Source organism: Haemaphysalis longicornis, unplaced genomic scaffold, assembly GCF_048455015.1.
Source record: "Haemaphysalis longicornis isolate Haplotype H1 unplaced genomic scaffold, Haemaphysalis longicornis Haplotype H1 scaffold_7, whole genome shotgun sequence".
Taxonomy (NCBI): Eukaryota; Metazoa; Arthropoda; class Arachnida; order Ixodida; family Ixodidae; genus Haemaphysalis; species Haemaphysalis longicornis.
In genome coordinates this window covers 107,827,402-107,841,632 of record NW_027526422.1, presented here as the reverse complement: position 1 = coordinate 107,841,632, position 14,231 = coordinate 107,827,402, and the positions used below count along the sequence as shown (strand labels likewise).

At 47.0% G+C, this 14,231-nt stretch overlaps 2 protein-coding genes across 3 annotated transcripts in view; one reads left to right on the top strand and one right to left on the bottom strand.

Annotated features, from left to right (window-relative positions):
- Nucleotides 1–9,674: 9,674 nt before the first annotated feature.
- LOC144146796 (uncharacterized) lies at nucleotides 9,675–10,821 on the bottom strand. Its single transcript, XM_077678731.1, has one exon. It carries the CDS (start codon nucleotides 10,730–10,732, stop codon nucleotides 10,121–10,123), a length of 612 nt encoding a protein of 203 aa, XP_077534857.1. The 5' UTR covers nucleotides 10,733–10,821; the 3' UTR covers nucleotides 9,675–10,120.
- A 1,272-nt stretch (nucleotides 10,822–12,093) lies between these two features.
- LOC144146794 (uncharacterized) overlaps nucleotides 12,094–14,231 on the top strand; it is a 40,434-nt gene continuing 38,296 nt past the window's right edge. Inside the window, exon 1 of one of the 2 annotated variants that reach the window (XM_077678728.1) lies at nucleotides 12,094–12,279. The gene's annotated coding sequence lies outside the window, so the exon portion shown is untranslated. Of the gene's footprint in view, nucleotides 12,401–14,231 lie in introns of both variants that reach the window. The other variant, XM_077678729.1, reaches the window with a different exon arrangement.

The following is a 14,231-nucleotide window of genomic DNA, read 5'->3' as shown; positions in this document are numbered from 1 at the left end:
AAAGGATATTCAGGGACAGACACACCTTAAAAGGGCCACGCAGACAAAACACAAGTTTGGTTCACTCGAAAGGTTGCCTCGTGAGAATCACACTGACACCACTTTTAATGCACGCTTCGCTCAAATAAGCTATATAATTACTAAAAATACAAAAATGTATTTTTTACACACACGCCTTACCATAACAAATTTTGCAGGATGTCGACAGACAGACAGAAGCGGCCTGCTTAAGGGGACCCGACTGATCACATTTTTATGGGAATCATGCATTTATGAACCATGGGCTTAAAAAGCGTTGTGTACCCATTCAAAAACTCCTACAAATTTATACAAATGTTCATAACAGCCTGGCCTGGTTTGCTTCTTTTCGAAATATATTTAGGTTTATAGAGTTTCCACTAGAAGGCGATAGCTGTCTAGCAAGCGAAATTTTAAGTTTTTATTCCAGTGCACTAGTGACAAAATAAGCAAGCTAGGCCATCGCGAATATTTCTACATATGTGCAAAACGTTTCGTATTGGTGCACGACTGTTTCTAAGCTTGTGGTTCGGGAAGTAAGTTTCGTAGGAATGGCAACAGGTGAGTCCCCCTAAAGCCCTGGCAGATTCACCACCTCTGTGCAAGATACCGCCCTCAAGGAGGGCATCACCCTCCACCTCCTCACTTATCTCAGAAGGCAACCCCCCACCAATAAACTATGCGACGAACCGAGAGAACACGCCTCGAGAATGTAGAACACAGTCTTCCCTCATCTATATAAAATGACATCAATGTCCCCCCAGATAAGGATAAGCAGCGTGAAGGAACCAAGGAGTACGCTAGGATCATCAGGCTTCATGCAAGTTCAACCCCAGGGAAACATTTCAAGGCAGACCGCAAGGTATCTTGCCACGGCATCCGCCCCGTTGAAACAACGTCAAAAAGTAGCTCGTCAGGGGGTAACTCTTATCTGCTGCTGCACAGAACGACCACTCAGCCCATGAGGATGGAAGTCAGCACAGTCTTTACCTTAGCAACGGTCAAAGAATAGAAGAAAAAAAAAAGAGAGAAAACACATAATGATGCAATGCCAACACTACTTCATGACATTTTAGTTTGATATTTCTGAAAAATCAAATTTATGAGCGGAAGCTAGGGAGAAAACTTGAAATAAAAGCGCCCTGTAACAAACGTTCAATAAGAAAAACTACAGCCGGCAATTTAAAACGCAGGAGTAACATCTGGTTGTAGGGCAGCACCACAGTGGAAAGGATACCACCTACAGTTCCACGTTTTTTTCAATGAGGCACACAAACACATTGTACACGGCCATTTTATGATTCCCCCATCACAGAAATTACATTTCCCGCGGCCCAAGAATAAATGAACTTGATGACATTACGTGGCAAACAGCCTCAGCTGCGAAAGCCTAAGAGCCATAGAAGATTAAAAAGCCAAAAAGCCTGAGCCATAGAAGATGGGAATAACCTGCCCAAAACCAGTCAACAAACGTGACCCCTTAGTATTCAGACATTTAATCACAGATAATTTCAGTTGTTAGTTTCTTTTTTTGTTGTTGTTACAGTTCCTTCACGTATATATGTATTTGCAAATGTTGCTGCCATTTCATTCTGAACCTGCCTGCACCATCGACCATCACCCATTGTGGAATTTCGAACTAGACCTCCCCTTAAGTAATACCCCGCAAGGGGCCCTTAATGATGATGATGATGATGATGGCCACAACTGGTGTACTGTGGTTGAGCTTGTACCTCAAAACACTAATCTTGCATACCATTTAATGCACCATAAAGTTTTCCCTATGTCCTTGCACTCTGCTATCCTATTCTCGTATGTGCACTTGTATTATTTTCATTGCCATGTGCCCATTGTATTTACCTTTTTTTTTAATTTTTGCAGCTTGAAGTATATAATGTGTCTCTGTGTGCCCAGACCAAATACCTGGTTTAGTTTTAGCCGTTCTGTAGTTCCCTTTTTGTTTCAGTGAAATCCTAAAAGTTTGCAAAGCTCTTCACTGTTTTTCAAAAGCCATAAAGTTGGTTAGTAAAAATATAACAGGCTGTTCTAAATTGTCGTTATAAAAAAATGCTTAAATTACGATGTTTGAAAATTGCACCCTCCCTATGATGTGAATTTCAATTTACCTCAACCAGAAAAACCAGCAAACTTCAGATATCCTCCACGAAATAATTTTCTGCACTATCTGAGGTGCCAGGGCAAATTTGTCCACATGTACATGTGCCATCATAAGTAACTGGAACAAGGACCTCCGAATATTGCAAAATATTTGTCTTACTGGCTTCATGAAAGCCATTACCGGCTTACAGAAAGCATTTTCCTGTAGGGAGGACTCCATTAAATGCACTACATTGCAGCAAGGCAGTTTCCGGAACGATAAATTCCAGCAAATGTATGAGCCTGTGTTCCACTTAGTTTTGACGGTACCTGTACGCCTATTTACCTGTACGTCCCAAGGTACCTTCACTCAATTCCATCCTACATGAATAGGCCAACCGGCTAATGCACTGCAGCCAAGTTAAAAGAGCACCGAGAGTACAGTAGAATCTCGATAAACGGAGAAATCACTAAAAAAAATCGCAGCTCAAACGTAACAGTAGCCTGTAAGTCAGTCGGTTTTGTAGGTAAAACACTTTCGGTAATCAGAATTAAACTTTCTACGTCACCGTGTATTTGGAACCGAAAATGGAACTTCTTGTCAGACCCATTGCCATGAGCATCAGCTGCTGAAGATCCTGATCCTGAATATGCAAGGACTCAAACAAAACAAAACAAACTGATGCATTTTTTTGTGTACAGTGATTAATTGTTGCCAAATAAACCTTGTGGATGTTGTGCCTAAATCTCTTGTAGTTTCCTTGCTTTCTGAAAAACTATCTGCTACATTCACCTCCTAGTGCTTAGAGTTTTATGAAACGGTATTAAGAGTGTGTATACGCACATAAATTTGCGCTACAGCACATCTCTCGCAGTAAACGGAACTCCTGTTAAATGGAACTAACGTTTTCGGTCCCTTGAAGTTCTGTTTATCGAGAGCCTACTTTATTTAAATGCCATGCTGCTACCCAAGTTCCTCATAAGCCTCAGTTAGGCTCCTTTTATACACATGAACCTGAAGAGGATTGATTAGGCAGAAAATTGTCACTGTGAGAACAGGATCAAGTAGGCAGAACATATTACCTGTTTCGCCTGACTGTGCGAGTGCTTTTCATGTGCGCCTCTGTGTTTGAACAGTCATGTATACGTGAGAGATCTTTTCATATATATTCATATCAACTTCACCCCCCCCCCCCCCCCCTCCCCCCCCTGATTTAGCAAGTTGGATGGCTAGCCCGGCTGACCTCGCCCGTCCATTAAAGAACTCCTCGCTCTTTACGGTTGCATAAAAAGGATCATGTAGGCGGAACATTCTTTACGGTTGCATAAAAAGGATCATGTAGGCGGAACATCGGAACATTATACTCATGAAACCAGGATCCATTCGGCGGAACATGATCTTCGTGAAAACACAGGATCGGTTATGCAGCACATTTTCCTTGTGAGAACAGTATTGATTATCCAAAATTTACCCTTCTGAAAACACGGTCGATCACCTGGAACATTATCCTTATAAAAACTTAACCAATTAGCACAAACATTGTCCTTCACCAAACACAGACACGTGCAAGTTTGGTTTTTGCTACGCAACTGCAGCTTCAAGAAGCCATGCACATCAGCAGTTTTTCGTCCTTTAAAACCCGCTAGCTCGCAAGCTATTAAGAGAACACAAGCAAACTCCACTGAAAAATTTGCGAAAGGAAAAAAACAAAACTTATTTGTTCCGCTGAAGCAGAGCGTATAGGTTTAGAACTGTGCGAAATAAACAGCCTTGTTAAACGAAACCACGCTACAATAAAGACAGAACATCGCGTCAAATCAAAAACTCGGCAAAACAGCCCTACTTACAGTGAGTTCTAGTTCATAAAGATCCCCAGGTGGTCAAAATTAATCCGGAGCCCTCCACTACGGCACACCTCATCGCCTGCGTTGCGTCGGCGTGTTAAAGGAGCCATGAAGACAAAATACAAGTTGGGTTTATTAGAAAGACTGCTTATTCCCGATAACAATATTACCAATATCATCGCAATCTTCGAACAAATAACGGAGATATTAAAGAAAACGTGTGAAGCAGTCGCGACCCCCTAGCCAATTTCCCGTAACTTTTCTATGACGTCACAGAACCTTGTTTGTGCGATTGGCGGCCCCCTAACTGACCTGTCGCGACGACACATGACTGGACGTCTGTAATGGGGCATCTAGTTCCATTTGACCGCATCACTTGAATGCTAACGTGCAGTTAACGCACTGCAAATTGTGTTTTATTTGTGGCCCATATGACGTCATTATTGCTAATAACACATCACTTTGGCGCAAAATTTGAAAGTTTTCAAGTACTTTTTGCTTTTTTTTCGTTAAAAAACATCTTTTGTGGCTGTGATGGAGCTGAGTGAGATACTGAATCGTTGTTCTTTCAAATTAAACGAAGTTGTATTTTCTCTTCATGGCTCCTTTAAACCCCACAATCAATCAAATCAGTTCTAGTTCACTGTTTCCCTACTGCGCTTCAACGTGAATTAGAGCCCCGCTCTCCGAATCCCCGCCTCCCAACAGTTTCAGTTTCCCGTTGGCCGAAAGCAATGCCGCACGGGCTGTTCTTACCGTAACTCGACGCGGAAATAACAAGCCGCAAGGAAATGACCGCGATCGAAGCTTGCTTGCCGACTCGTACTGGATTAATATTTCACGGGACGGAGTCTATCTACCGGCGCGAGTTCGGGGAAAAACAAAAAGTTGAGACTGGATGATCGACGGCCTCAGCGTCACCCGAACTTTCCTCTCCTCGCTAGCGCCCGAATCGACGCAATACGCGCAGTCACGCGCCTTTGATTCCGGGCGAAACCATTGCACCTTGCCACAATCACTGGGCGAAACTAAAGTAACAGCGCGTACGCGCGTACGTAGTATATTACTCGCGGCCTTCGGAGACCACCACGCAATCGTCCCGGAGCAATAGAAAGTGCCAGGAAACGACCACTGGCTTTCAGCGTTGCATCAGGGCGTTCAAAGACGCTGGTTATCCCCCTCGCTTCGCCGCCGCCTTTCGCTTTTTTCCCTTTTTTTTTCCTTCTCTCTCTTATTCGAAGCGCGCTAGACGGGAGATTATGACGCCAATCGCGGCGACACGGAGATAAGCACGACCGCGTCGTACCTGCTCTTCCGCAAAACCTCGTGGCGGACAAACGGGCGGCCGCGGGTTTGAACACCGTGCGACCGTCGTCCAGTTGACGCAAAATCACGCGACTCGATAGCGCAGTTTTGTCGCTGATTCATTCGGGAACATGCTGCGCCTGGCGCACCTCTCGTGGGCCGAAACAACCGGCGCGCACCGTTTGATGGGCCAGCCACCAAAATATATCCGCGACATTTAAAAGCGAGGTGCGGCGCGCGGAGGGGAAGAGAAGAGTTGGAAACCAACGCCGTGGAAAGAGAGTCGCGGAACAGCTGAGAGAAGACGGAGGAGTGAGAGGAAGGAGAGGCTCCGGAAAAAAAAGTTTGTACGATCGCCCCAAACACAGCCCGCATCCCGATTTTCCCGCTGGTCTGCAGGGTCCGCAATGAGTCGGGCCGCACTCGGACTGACCTTACCTGCGCACACGAGCAGCCGATCTCGAGAATCGGGCAAATGTGCAGCGCGAGGTTCAAACGAAAGCACGGCGCAAGTGCCGACATGCCTAGGCCTAACCTTCGGAGGAAAAGGTCAAATAAAGGTAGCCCAGCACGACGGCTCGGCTTCGAGAAGCAGTTAAGCCCGCAATTGCGTCTGACAGCCGACGCAACAGTCGCAAACCTTCCTCCCTTCCCTGCAACGTAGACTCGCTTCTTTTTCGCCCGCACGAGCAAAAGAACAAAACGGTCGCGCGACGGATAGCGCTGAGAACGCGGCCTAGGCACATGTGATCTGCGCTGAACACCGAGTCACTTCACGCGAGAAGCCGAGCAAAAAAGGGCCTCACCTGACGCGTTGTCACATCCAACGGAGACGCACAAGTCTACACCGTTAACGGCCGTTTCTTGGAGGGCCGGCCCGGCCAGTAACTTGGCTGCATGATCGTTTTCAAGGGTACCCACAAGAGTCATATCGTCTGCACTGAACCGCCGGCACGTGGAAAGCCTCGCAGACGGAGCCGCTGGCCGTGTCGACGCCAGCGCCACCCGTAAACGCTCCGGCGGCGTTTTCTGACCTCTTCCGCTTCTGATGTCTTCCGCTTTCTTTTCGTGAAAATAATTGCCTAGCGCGGAATCTCAGTTTGGCGGAAGGAAAGGGCTCGATGTAAACATTATTATTTACACGAGTGTTTTGCATTTTGTCAGGCCTTGATTGTGTCATTTTTGCTTGTTTGTTTGTCCCAGTCTTGCTCAGCGGCTCGCAGCAGACGATTTTCGCTCGTGTTCTGCGGCTTCCCGTTTCTGTTGCCGGCCCAAATATGCAAAATTTCGCTAAGTATTGAAACTCCTAATACTTTTAATTCTTGTGGCAAAATTAAACATGGAAGTCCGTGTATAATTACCGACTCCTTCATTATATGTTAATTTTATCGTGGTATTTATTCCTAAAATAAGTTGTCTGCAGCAATCGACTCGAGCTCGTTTAAATTTGCCAAACATAAAATGCAATTGTGTTTTCATGTTTATTATGCTTGGATTTACTACACATGGAATAAATTACCTAGTAAAGTTGTTGAAGTGCGTTCTGTGGACATGTTTGTTGCAAAAGTTGAAATATTGTTTAACTCTGATTATTAATGAAAGTGTGTTGACCTGTGAAATAGAAATATACATCGCCATTAGCCCTTGCATGCTAAACAACTTCGAAGAGATGTGTCGTATTTTTTGCACTGTACCACTCCTGTATGAGCATTTGAACAGGCTTGCAGTATGAATAAATAAATAAATAAAAACAATAGCTGGAATAAATGAAAAAAAAAAAAATGGGCGTGGGCTACCATGTTTGACGACCATCAGTGTACCAAGAGACAGGACTAGAAGAATGGGAAGGCCAATAACTCGATGAAAGGACGAATAAAGGATGGTCTCAAGCAGCCCAGGACAGGAGCGGTTGGAGGGAGGTCAGTGGGATAGATCTTCGTCCTGCAGTGGACCTAAATAAGTTGTTGTTGATGTTTGCTTGAATGGTGTGTTTACTCGTTCAATAAATTGTCCACGTTGACGTGTTCTTCCAAATGTGTTACAAAAAAAAAAATTTCCATTGTCTGTTTCAATGACCTCACTGCATCGGCCCGACGACCTGGAATATCTCCACACAAATGAAACTATACAGCAAGCTTTCCTGTGGCTCGCTGGACTGATTTTATTTTGCCTGCTTCAACGTGCTAGTAAAGCAGGAGCTTTACGTCTTCTGCATGGAGTAACAGTTTGCAAACTAAGTAATACTGATTAATAGCTGGTAATAGCTTAAAAAACAAAGTTTGCGATTCTTTTTAACCTACGCAGTGTCACTTAGTTGCCCACTTACAAAGTTTGGGCGCGTTTATTGCTGAATTGGAGTTCTTTGCGTTAGGCAATTTGCGATGAACGTAGATCTGAGCAGGTATCACATTTATTTGACAATGCTGTGTAAATATATTAAAATCACCGGGTATATAGTAGGAGTACAGCACAGGCAATGACGTACAATACAATCTAAATTCCATAGCAATTAAGCAACGGCGCGCTAAAAATGTACTGTATAAATAAAAGCCGCAATAAGCGGGACGCCGCACACGAACACACGCACGTATAGTGTACAGTGGGGGACTTAATTTTGCAGACCACGCGAGCGCGTGGCAAAAGCCACCGATGCGCGCTCTGGAGGCCCGGCGCCTGTTGTCGAGACCGCCGCGGCGCGCATGCGCGTCCTGTTTTACTCGCAGGCACGCCGATTTTCTCGCTTCCTGCAGGGGTGATGCAACGGTCACTCAAGCACCGCATAGCGACGCCTTTGTAGCATTCCTTTCTTCCCGATGGCACATTTGGGGCCTAACGTGACGATTGCGAGGACTTTGGCGCAAGTGCTGCTCGCGTCCTGATAAACACTTGCGCGTCATGTTTTATTTGTTTGTTTTGTGCTTTATCGTTTATAGACGATGAGACTAGCGGCTTGCGAACGGCGTCCCCGAATGAAGCGCGTACGAAGCACCGTCTCACGGTACCGCGCTACCGATGACGAAATGCTAGCTATATGAATAGCGAACCTTTATTCACCTTGTTTATTGTGTAATTTGGCCACTGAACAAATATTCCAGCTCGCTCTCCGCTGCCCATAAAGTAGGCGATTTGCAAGTTTGATGAAAAAATTATTTCGATGTTTTTGCTTACTACTTCATTACTTAAAAATGATAGAAATACGTACTCACATAAATTGTCTGTTCGCTCTGCCCGTTACATCTGTAAAAATGGCACCTCGGCCTCACATTGAATGCCGTAAAATTATTCGCTACTTTTAAGAAGCTGTTTTTCAAAGGGACCTTTGCCGGCTTACTAATAGGCCAAGAGATGCTGTTAGCCGAGGAATTCATTCCTACGGGGATGAATTGCTTCAAGGCCGGAGCAATTCTTCAAGGTCGGCTTCCATTGATTGATTATTAGGTTTTAACGCTCCGATGCTACAAAGCCGATAAGGCGCATCGTAGTTGAAAGCTCCGGATTAATTTTGATTACCTGGCATGTGTAACATGCGCCGAAATCCCGAACACACTTGAGCATTTTCTCTTTTCGCCTCCATCAGAAAAAATCCACCTTTCAGATGCCCAGCGGAGCGGAAGGACAAGGTCAGCAAGAAAGCAGGAGGACAAGCTGATTGTTTTTCAGTGGTTAAACACCCGTTCATTATTGACAACACATTCGAAAGGCCCTAAGTAGCCATTATTATTACGGCGAAAAGTAACGAATAAGGTTATGGCGTTCTTCGACGGGAACCCGAGGTGCCGTTTTGAATAATGCCGACGCGCCGAACGAACAGACAATACATATGGGTATGCCTTACAATCATTTTTAAGTAAGGAAGTAGACATTAAAATAAAACAGAGGATTTCTTTAATCAAACTTGCAATTCGCCTACTTACTGGGCAGCGGAGATCGAGCTGGAATATTTGTTCAACGGCCAAATTACACAATAAACAAGGTGAATAAAGGTTCGCTATTCATATAGCTGGCATTTCGTCGTCAGTAGCGCGGTACCGTGAGGCTGTGCTTCGTACGAGCTTCATTCGGGGACGCCGTTCGCAAGCCGCTAGTCTCATCGTCTATAAACGATAAAGCACAAAACAAACAAATAAAACATCACGCGCAAGTGTTTATCAGCACGCGAGCCGCACTTGCGCCAAAGCACTCGCAATCGTCACGTCAGGCCCCAAATGTGACATCTGGAAGAAGGAATGCTACAAAGGCGTCGCTATGCGGTGCTTGAGTGACCGTTGCAGCACCCCTGCAGGAAGCGAGAAAATCGGCGTGCCTGCGAGTAAAACAGGACGCGCATGCGCGCCGCGGCGGTCTCGACAACAGGCGCCGGGCCTCCAGAGCGCGCATCGGTGGCTTTTGCCACGCGCTCGCGTGGTCTGCAAAATTAAGTCCCCGACTGTACTTATGTCTCAAAAAAAGACCTACATTGTTCGCACCGAGGAACACCATTCTAAAATGACTGGCCACCACAAAAAAAGAAAAACGTTCAATTCTGACAAGTTTGCTTCAAGCATGCACACTATTTACACAATACTACTCGGCATTCGACGGGGACTGTAGTACAAACCACGAAACTCAGCACTTTGGAATGTGTCGCTATCTACGGCCACTCAATCCGACGTGCAGTCAGCATTTCAGCGGCTTCGCCACCTCTACCACTTTCACCGTCCCTTGATCGAGTGACACGATGTCGTCGTGCAAATGCGAGATTACTCGCGACTAGCGATGCGCGCGTCATTTCGTTCGTTCCCGCACCAATCACAGCGCGGACGCAACAATGAAATTCCCACAATAAGTTAAGTTGATCGCACTTCCTGGGGCCTCGTTACCCGGCGACTTCGGACGGCGGCGTCGTGCTGACGCCGTCCGTTTGGGTGGCGAGGCTGAGCCGCTGGGGAGGCGGCGGGTCGAGACCGACCACTTCTTCGTGCCTCTCGGCCGGGTGGTGGGGATCGGCGCCGTTCTCGAAGCTGCGCTTGAAGGCGCTCTGGTGGTTCACGAAGCAGCTGGGATCCGAAAGCTGCCGCAAGGGCAGCAGCGGCAACGGGCCGTTCCCGGAAGGAGCGGCGTTGTTGTTGTCCCCGCAGGCTGGCGTGACGGCCGGGAACGCCGGAGGCGGGGCGAGCCGATCGTCTGCGCGCTCCATCTTGACTTGCACGGCCGTCTTGGGGGTGCCGGTGCCGTAGAAGGCCGTGTACGTGTTCACGGTCGTCTCGTCGTCGCCGGACGTCGTGCGCGGCCGGCCCGAGCGGGGACGCACGTTCAGGTGGCCCTCGCTCTCCCAGCGCTGCACCCAGAGGTTGACGGCCGTCCACGACAAGTGCAATCTGCGCGCGATCTCGCTCTTGTTCTTAACGCCCGCCTCCCAGAGCTCGATGATCTGCCACTTGACTACGTCGCCGGTCTCCCGCCGGCCTCTGGGCTTGCCCCGCGGCATGCCTCCGAGAAATGTGTTTCTTTTTAGCGGTGCATAGCTGGCGTCTCGCCGGCTATAATTAGGCTTAGCGCTGCCCGACGGTCGACAGAAAGGAGACAAAATGATAGCCAAAGCCGTAGCCAGAAGCGATAGCCACCACCATGGCCAGCACAAGCCACAATCTCAGCCCGTCAGAAATTTCCAAGTATCTCGGTAATGAAAACAAACTTGTCAGTGCTTGAATGAGGGCTCGTTGGTTGGAGCAATGAATCATGGTAAAACAGCGCGGGCTGGAGACATGACGGTCTCTAGCTGCGCTGTTTTACCATGTCCTGTATGCGTGTTTCTTCCTTTGCGTCCTGCCTCTAGCTGCGCAGTTTTACCATGATTGAAAACAACCGTCATCAAATACATTGGTTTGAAAATAAAAAAAAGAACATCAAATGATTTTCCAGCAGGGTCGCATAAAACCTGACTCGATCGATCATTGCAGCTGGAAACATGCACAGGGTTTTACATGCATGCATTTGTAATCCTTTCGGAGAACTTGGTAAGGACAGTAAGAACGTAAAAACAATGCAATCAAGCTCTTCCATCAGCTCGTAGTTTTGCTAAAGAAGAGCGGATGGCACACCATGTAACTTTGAAGAGGACGGTCAGAATTTTCTCCCCGTGTTCTGCCTGCTTCCGCACGTGGGTATGCGCCATCAGTGAAGAAGCAACAGCGGCGTTGTTTCTACTCATGGGCCATGGCTCTACCTCACTGGATGACAAATTGCTGACCTTAGCTCTGCAAAAAGGACCAATGACGCGTATAAATCACCGCGCGTGTCTACTAGTGTACGTAGTATCCTCGATATCGCTCGAACACGAGGAGAGCTTTCAGTGAACACTTTCAGTAGACAACAGTAGCGCAGCACGCGGCGTGTGAACTTTAGCCGGCGGTGCGAACGAGTGCTCGGCTTGTTCCAGACTTTTGCTATAGTGAACTAGAATACTTCTAGTTCAATATACTTTTGCTGCAGGGGGTGCACACCAAGGTAAATGGTACAGACTTTAGCAGGCGAAAAAAGTTCCGGGCAGCTGGGCATACTAATGCACTGAACTGCTGTGAACTGGTTCAGGAGCGTGGAAGAAAGATCCAGAGAAATATCTGCTCTTTCCACAGTTCATTTCCTCCGAGGTTCTTTCCTTCATGTTCAGAAAGAGTGGGTTGAATGTGATAGACCATATTTAAAATTTCTCAAAAATTAACAAAGTGGGCTATTATTTCTTATTTTTAATAAATTAATGATGCATTTATTGTTCATGAACTAAAAATGATCACCCCAGGTGTTTCGTTTTTGTGTTAACTTTTGCGTAGCTAAGGTTTAGTTTTACCCCAGGCGGCGCTACAAGCGCAACAGCCGTCGGCCTCCATAATGTCGTCTGTCATATCCTGTGTTATGGAACAACGGGGCGAAGTCATTCTTTCGCCCTAAAGCACGGCCGCCGGTGTTGGATCCGTCATCGCGAGGATTGTGGACGTTCCGTCACACTTTTCCAAGCAATCTGCGAGTGCGATCAAGGTGCGTAAGCCACTCAACGACGGCTGCCAAATGCTGCTCTGATCCACGTCGCCTACGGCGAGGCGCGGCCAAGGATACGCTGGGCTCCCAGTATGGGGTGCCGCGCGCACACACGCTGAAGGTAACGAGTCCTGTATTTACGTCTTAATTACCGTTTTCATCGCCGCGACCAAATGCGGCACGCAGCGGCTGTGGGAGGCAAGCCCGTTGGACCCGAGACAGGCGTAGGGATAACAAAAAAAAGAAAAAGAAAAACGGCAAGACCCGATGTGATGCCATAATTTACGACCGGCTGTGGCATGTCACGAGCAGATGGCAGCGTAAGGCAAGACGCGCTACTTGTACAGAAATTTTTACCGCGTGCCAATTCTCCCGAATCGAACAAATTCCTTCCCGATCGGCTTCAACTCGTAACCAGCAACTCATTGCCACGGCCGATAGTGTAAACGACAGCGAGATAGGCGTACTTTCAGTGATCTACCGAATGCGTGTGCATTCAACACCTCCCTAGCGCCAGCGGTGTGTGTGCGCTGTTGCAGTAGCACTATCGCCTGAAACGTAACATAGAGAATTGGTTTTCCCGAGACATGTTTCCGCGATCCTAAACTATCTCGACTTCACTGGATCGTCCGTTAACCGCGCGCTTTGATGCCAGTGGCGTATTCGAGCTTGATCGTTGCAGTTTAACGTAGTTTTGTCTCCTGTTTGACAAATTGCGTATTTATTGCTGATTCCCGCGTGCTTCTCAAGAAAAAAAAAAAGGCGTGCACGACAGTTGGTGAAATTAAGTGTGATGAGTGCTTATAGCGCGCCTTTTATTTTATTCTCCTTCTATAGACATTCGATGTTCGCGCTCGCGCTATAATAAATATTCCCACTTTAAGGTGTGGAGATTGCACCTCGCAACGTTATGCAAACATTGCCAACTTAACGCAGAGGTGCGGCACTGGTAGGTGAAGCAAAGTGTCTATTTCGTCGCAAATTATTCTTCAGTTACAATTCTCAACAAGAATTCATGCAGTTTCTGTAACCCCACTATTACACGTCATTTCAAATTGTCCAAGTTGCACGTTCTTTTCAAATCTTTCCCACAACTTTCCCCGTTCACCAACAAAATACGCAGACTTCCAGGCTGCCCTATGATTAATTCCAAGTGCTCCACACGCTCGATTAAGTGTCTGATGAAACACCCTATGTCCTAAGCCCTGCCACGGTCACTTTGAAGTGGAAACCCCGATCTCTTCGGAGTTGCCAGCTACAAACTTGCGGCAATCCCCAAATCAGCCCTCCAACAAGCAAGAGGGCACTCATGCTCAATTTCTCCCTTCAGTTGTACTATAAACACCCGCTGCGGTGGCTCAGTGGCTAAGGCGTTGTGTTGTTCAGCCCAAGGATGCGAGTTCAATTCCTGGCCGTGGCGGCCGCTTTTCTGAAGGAGGCGGAAAGCAAAAACACCCGTGTGTTCGAGATTTCGGCGCCTGTTATAAAGATTCCCAGGTGGTCAAAATTAATCCGAAGCCCTCCACTACGGCGCGCCTCATCTGAGATACCCCCCCCCCAAATTCAAACCTACGTACACCCTGCTTAAGTCAAACATGTCTTCCATACGAAACTCCAGTCGGACCCCACCTGTTCCTTGATCTAAGCCAGCCTTAGATGCTCCCTTTGCCTGTCAGTGACTCAATACCGAAACTCCTCCCTCTCAAGACATGCCTAGCTGGGTCATGAATCACCAAGAGATCAACTTGCATTCGTGCAACAAGTTACCAACCTCATGGACACTTCAAGAGACATTATAAAGGAGCAGAAACACGAAACAGCTTTGTTTATTTCTGAACAATGGAAGTGTCGCTTTCTGTCAAACAAAAGCCAAAGTATTTTTGAATAGTGTGATCTTTCAATTAAAACAAGGAGTTATTCAGTCTTTGGTTTTCCCTTAATTTGGAGCCCCT

Bases quoted from the DNA above. Each gene is read 5' to 3' on its own strand.
- LOC144146796 (XM_077678731.1), bottom strand. From the start codon at position 10,732: ATGCCGCGGGGCAAGCCCAGAGGCCGGCGGGAGACCGGCGACGTAGTC.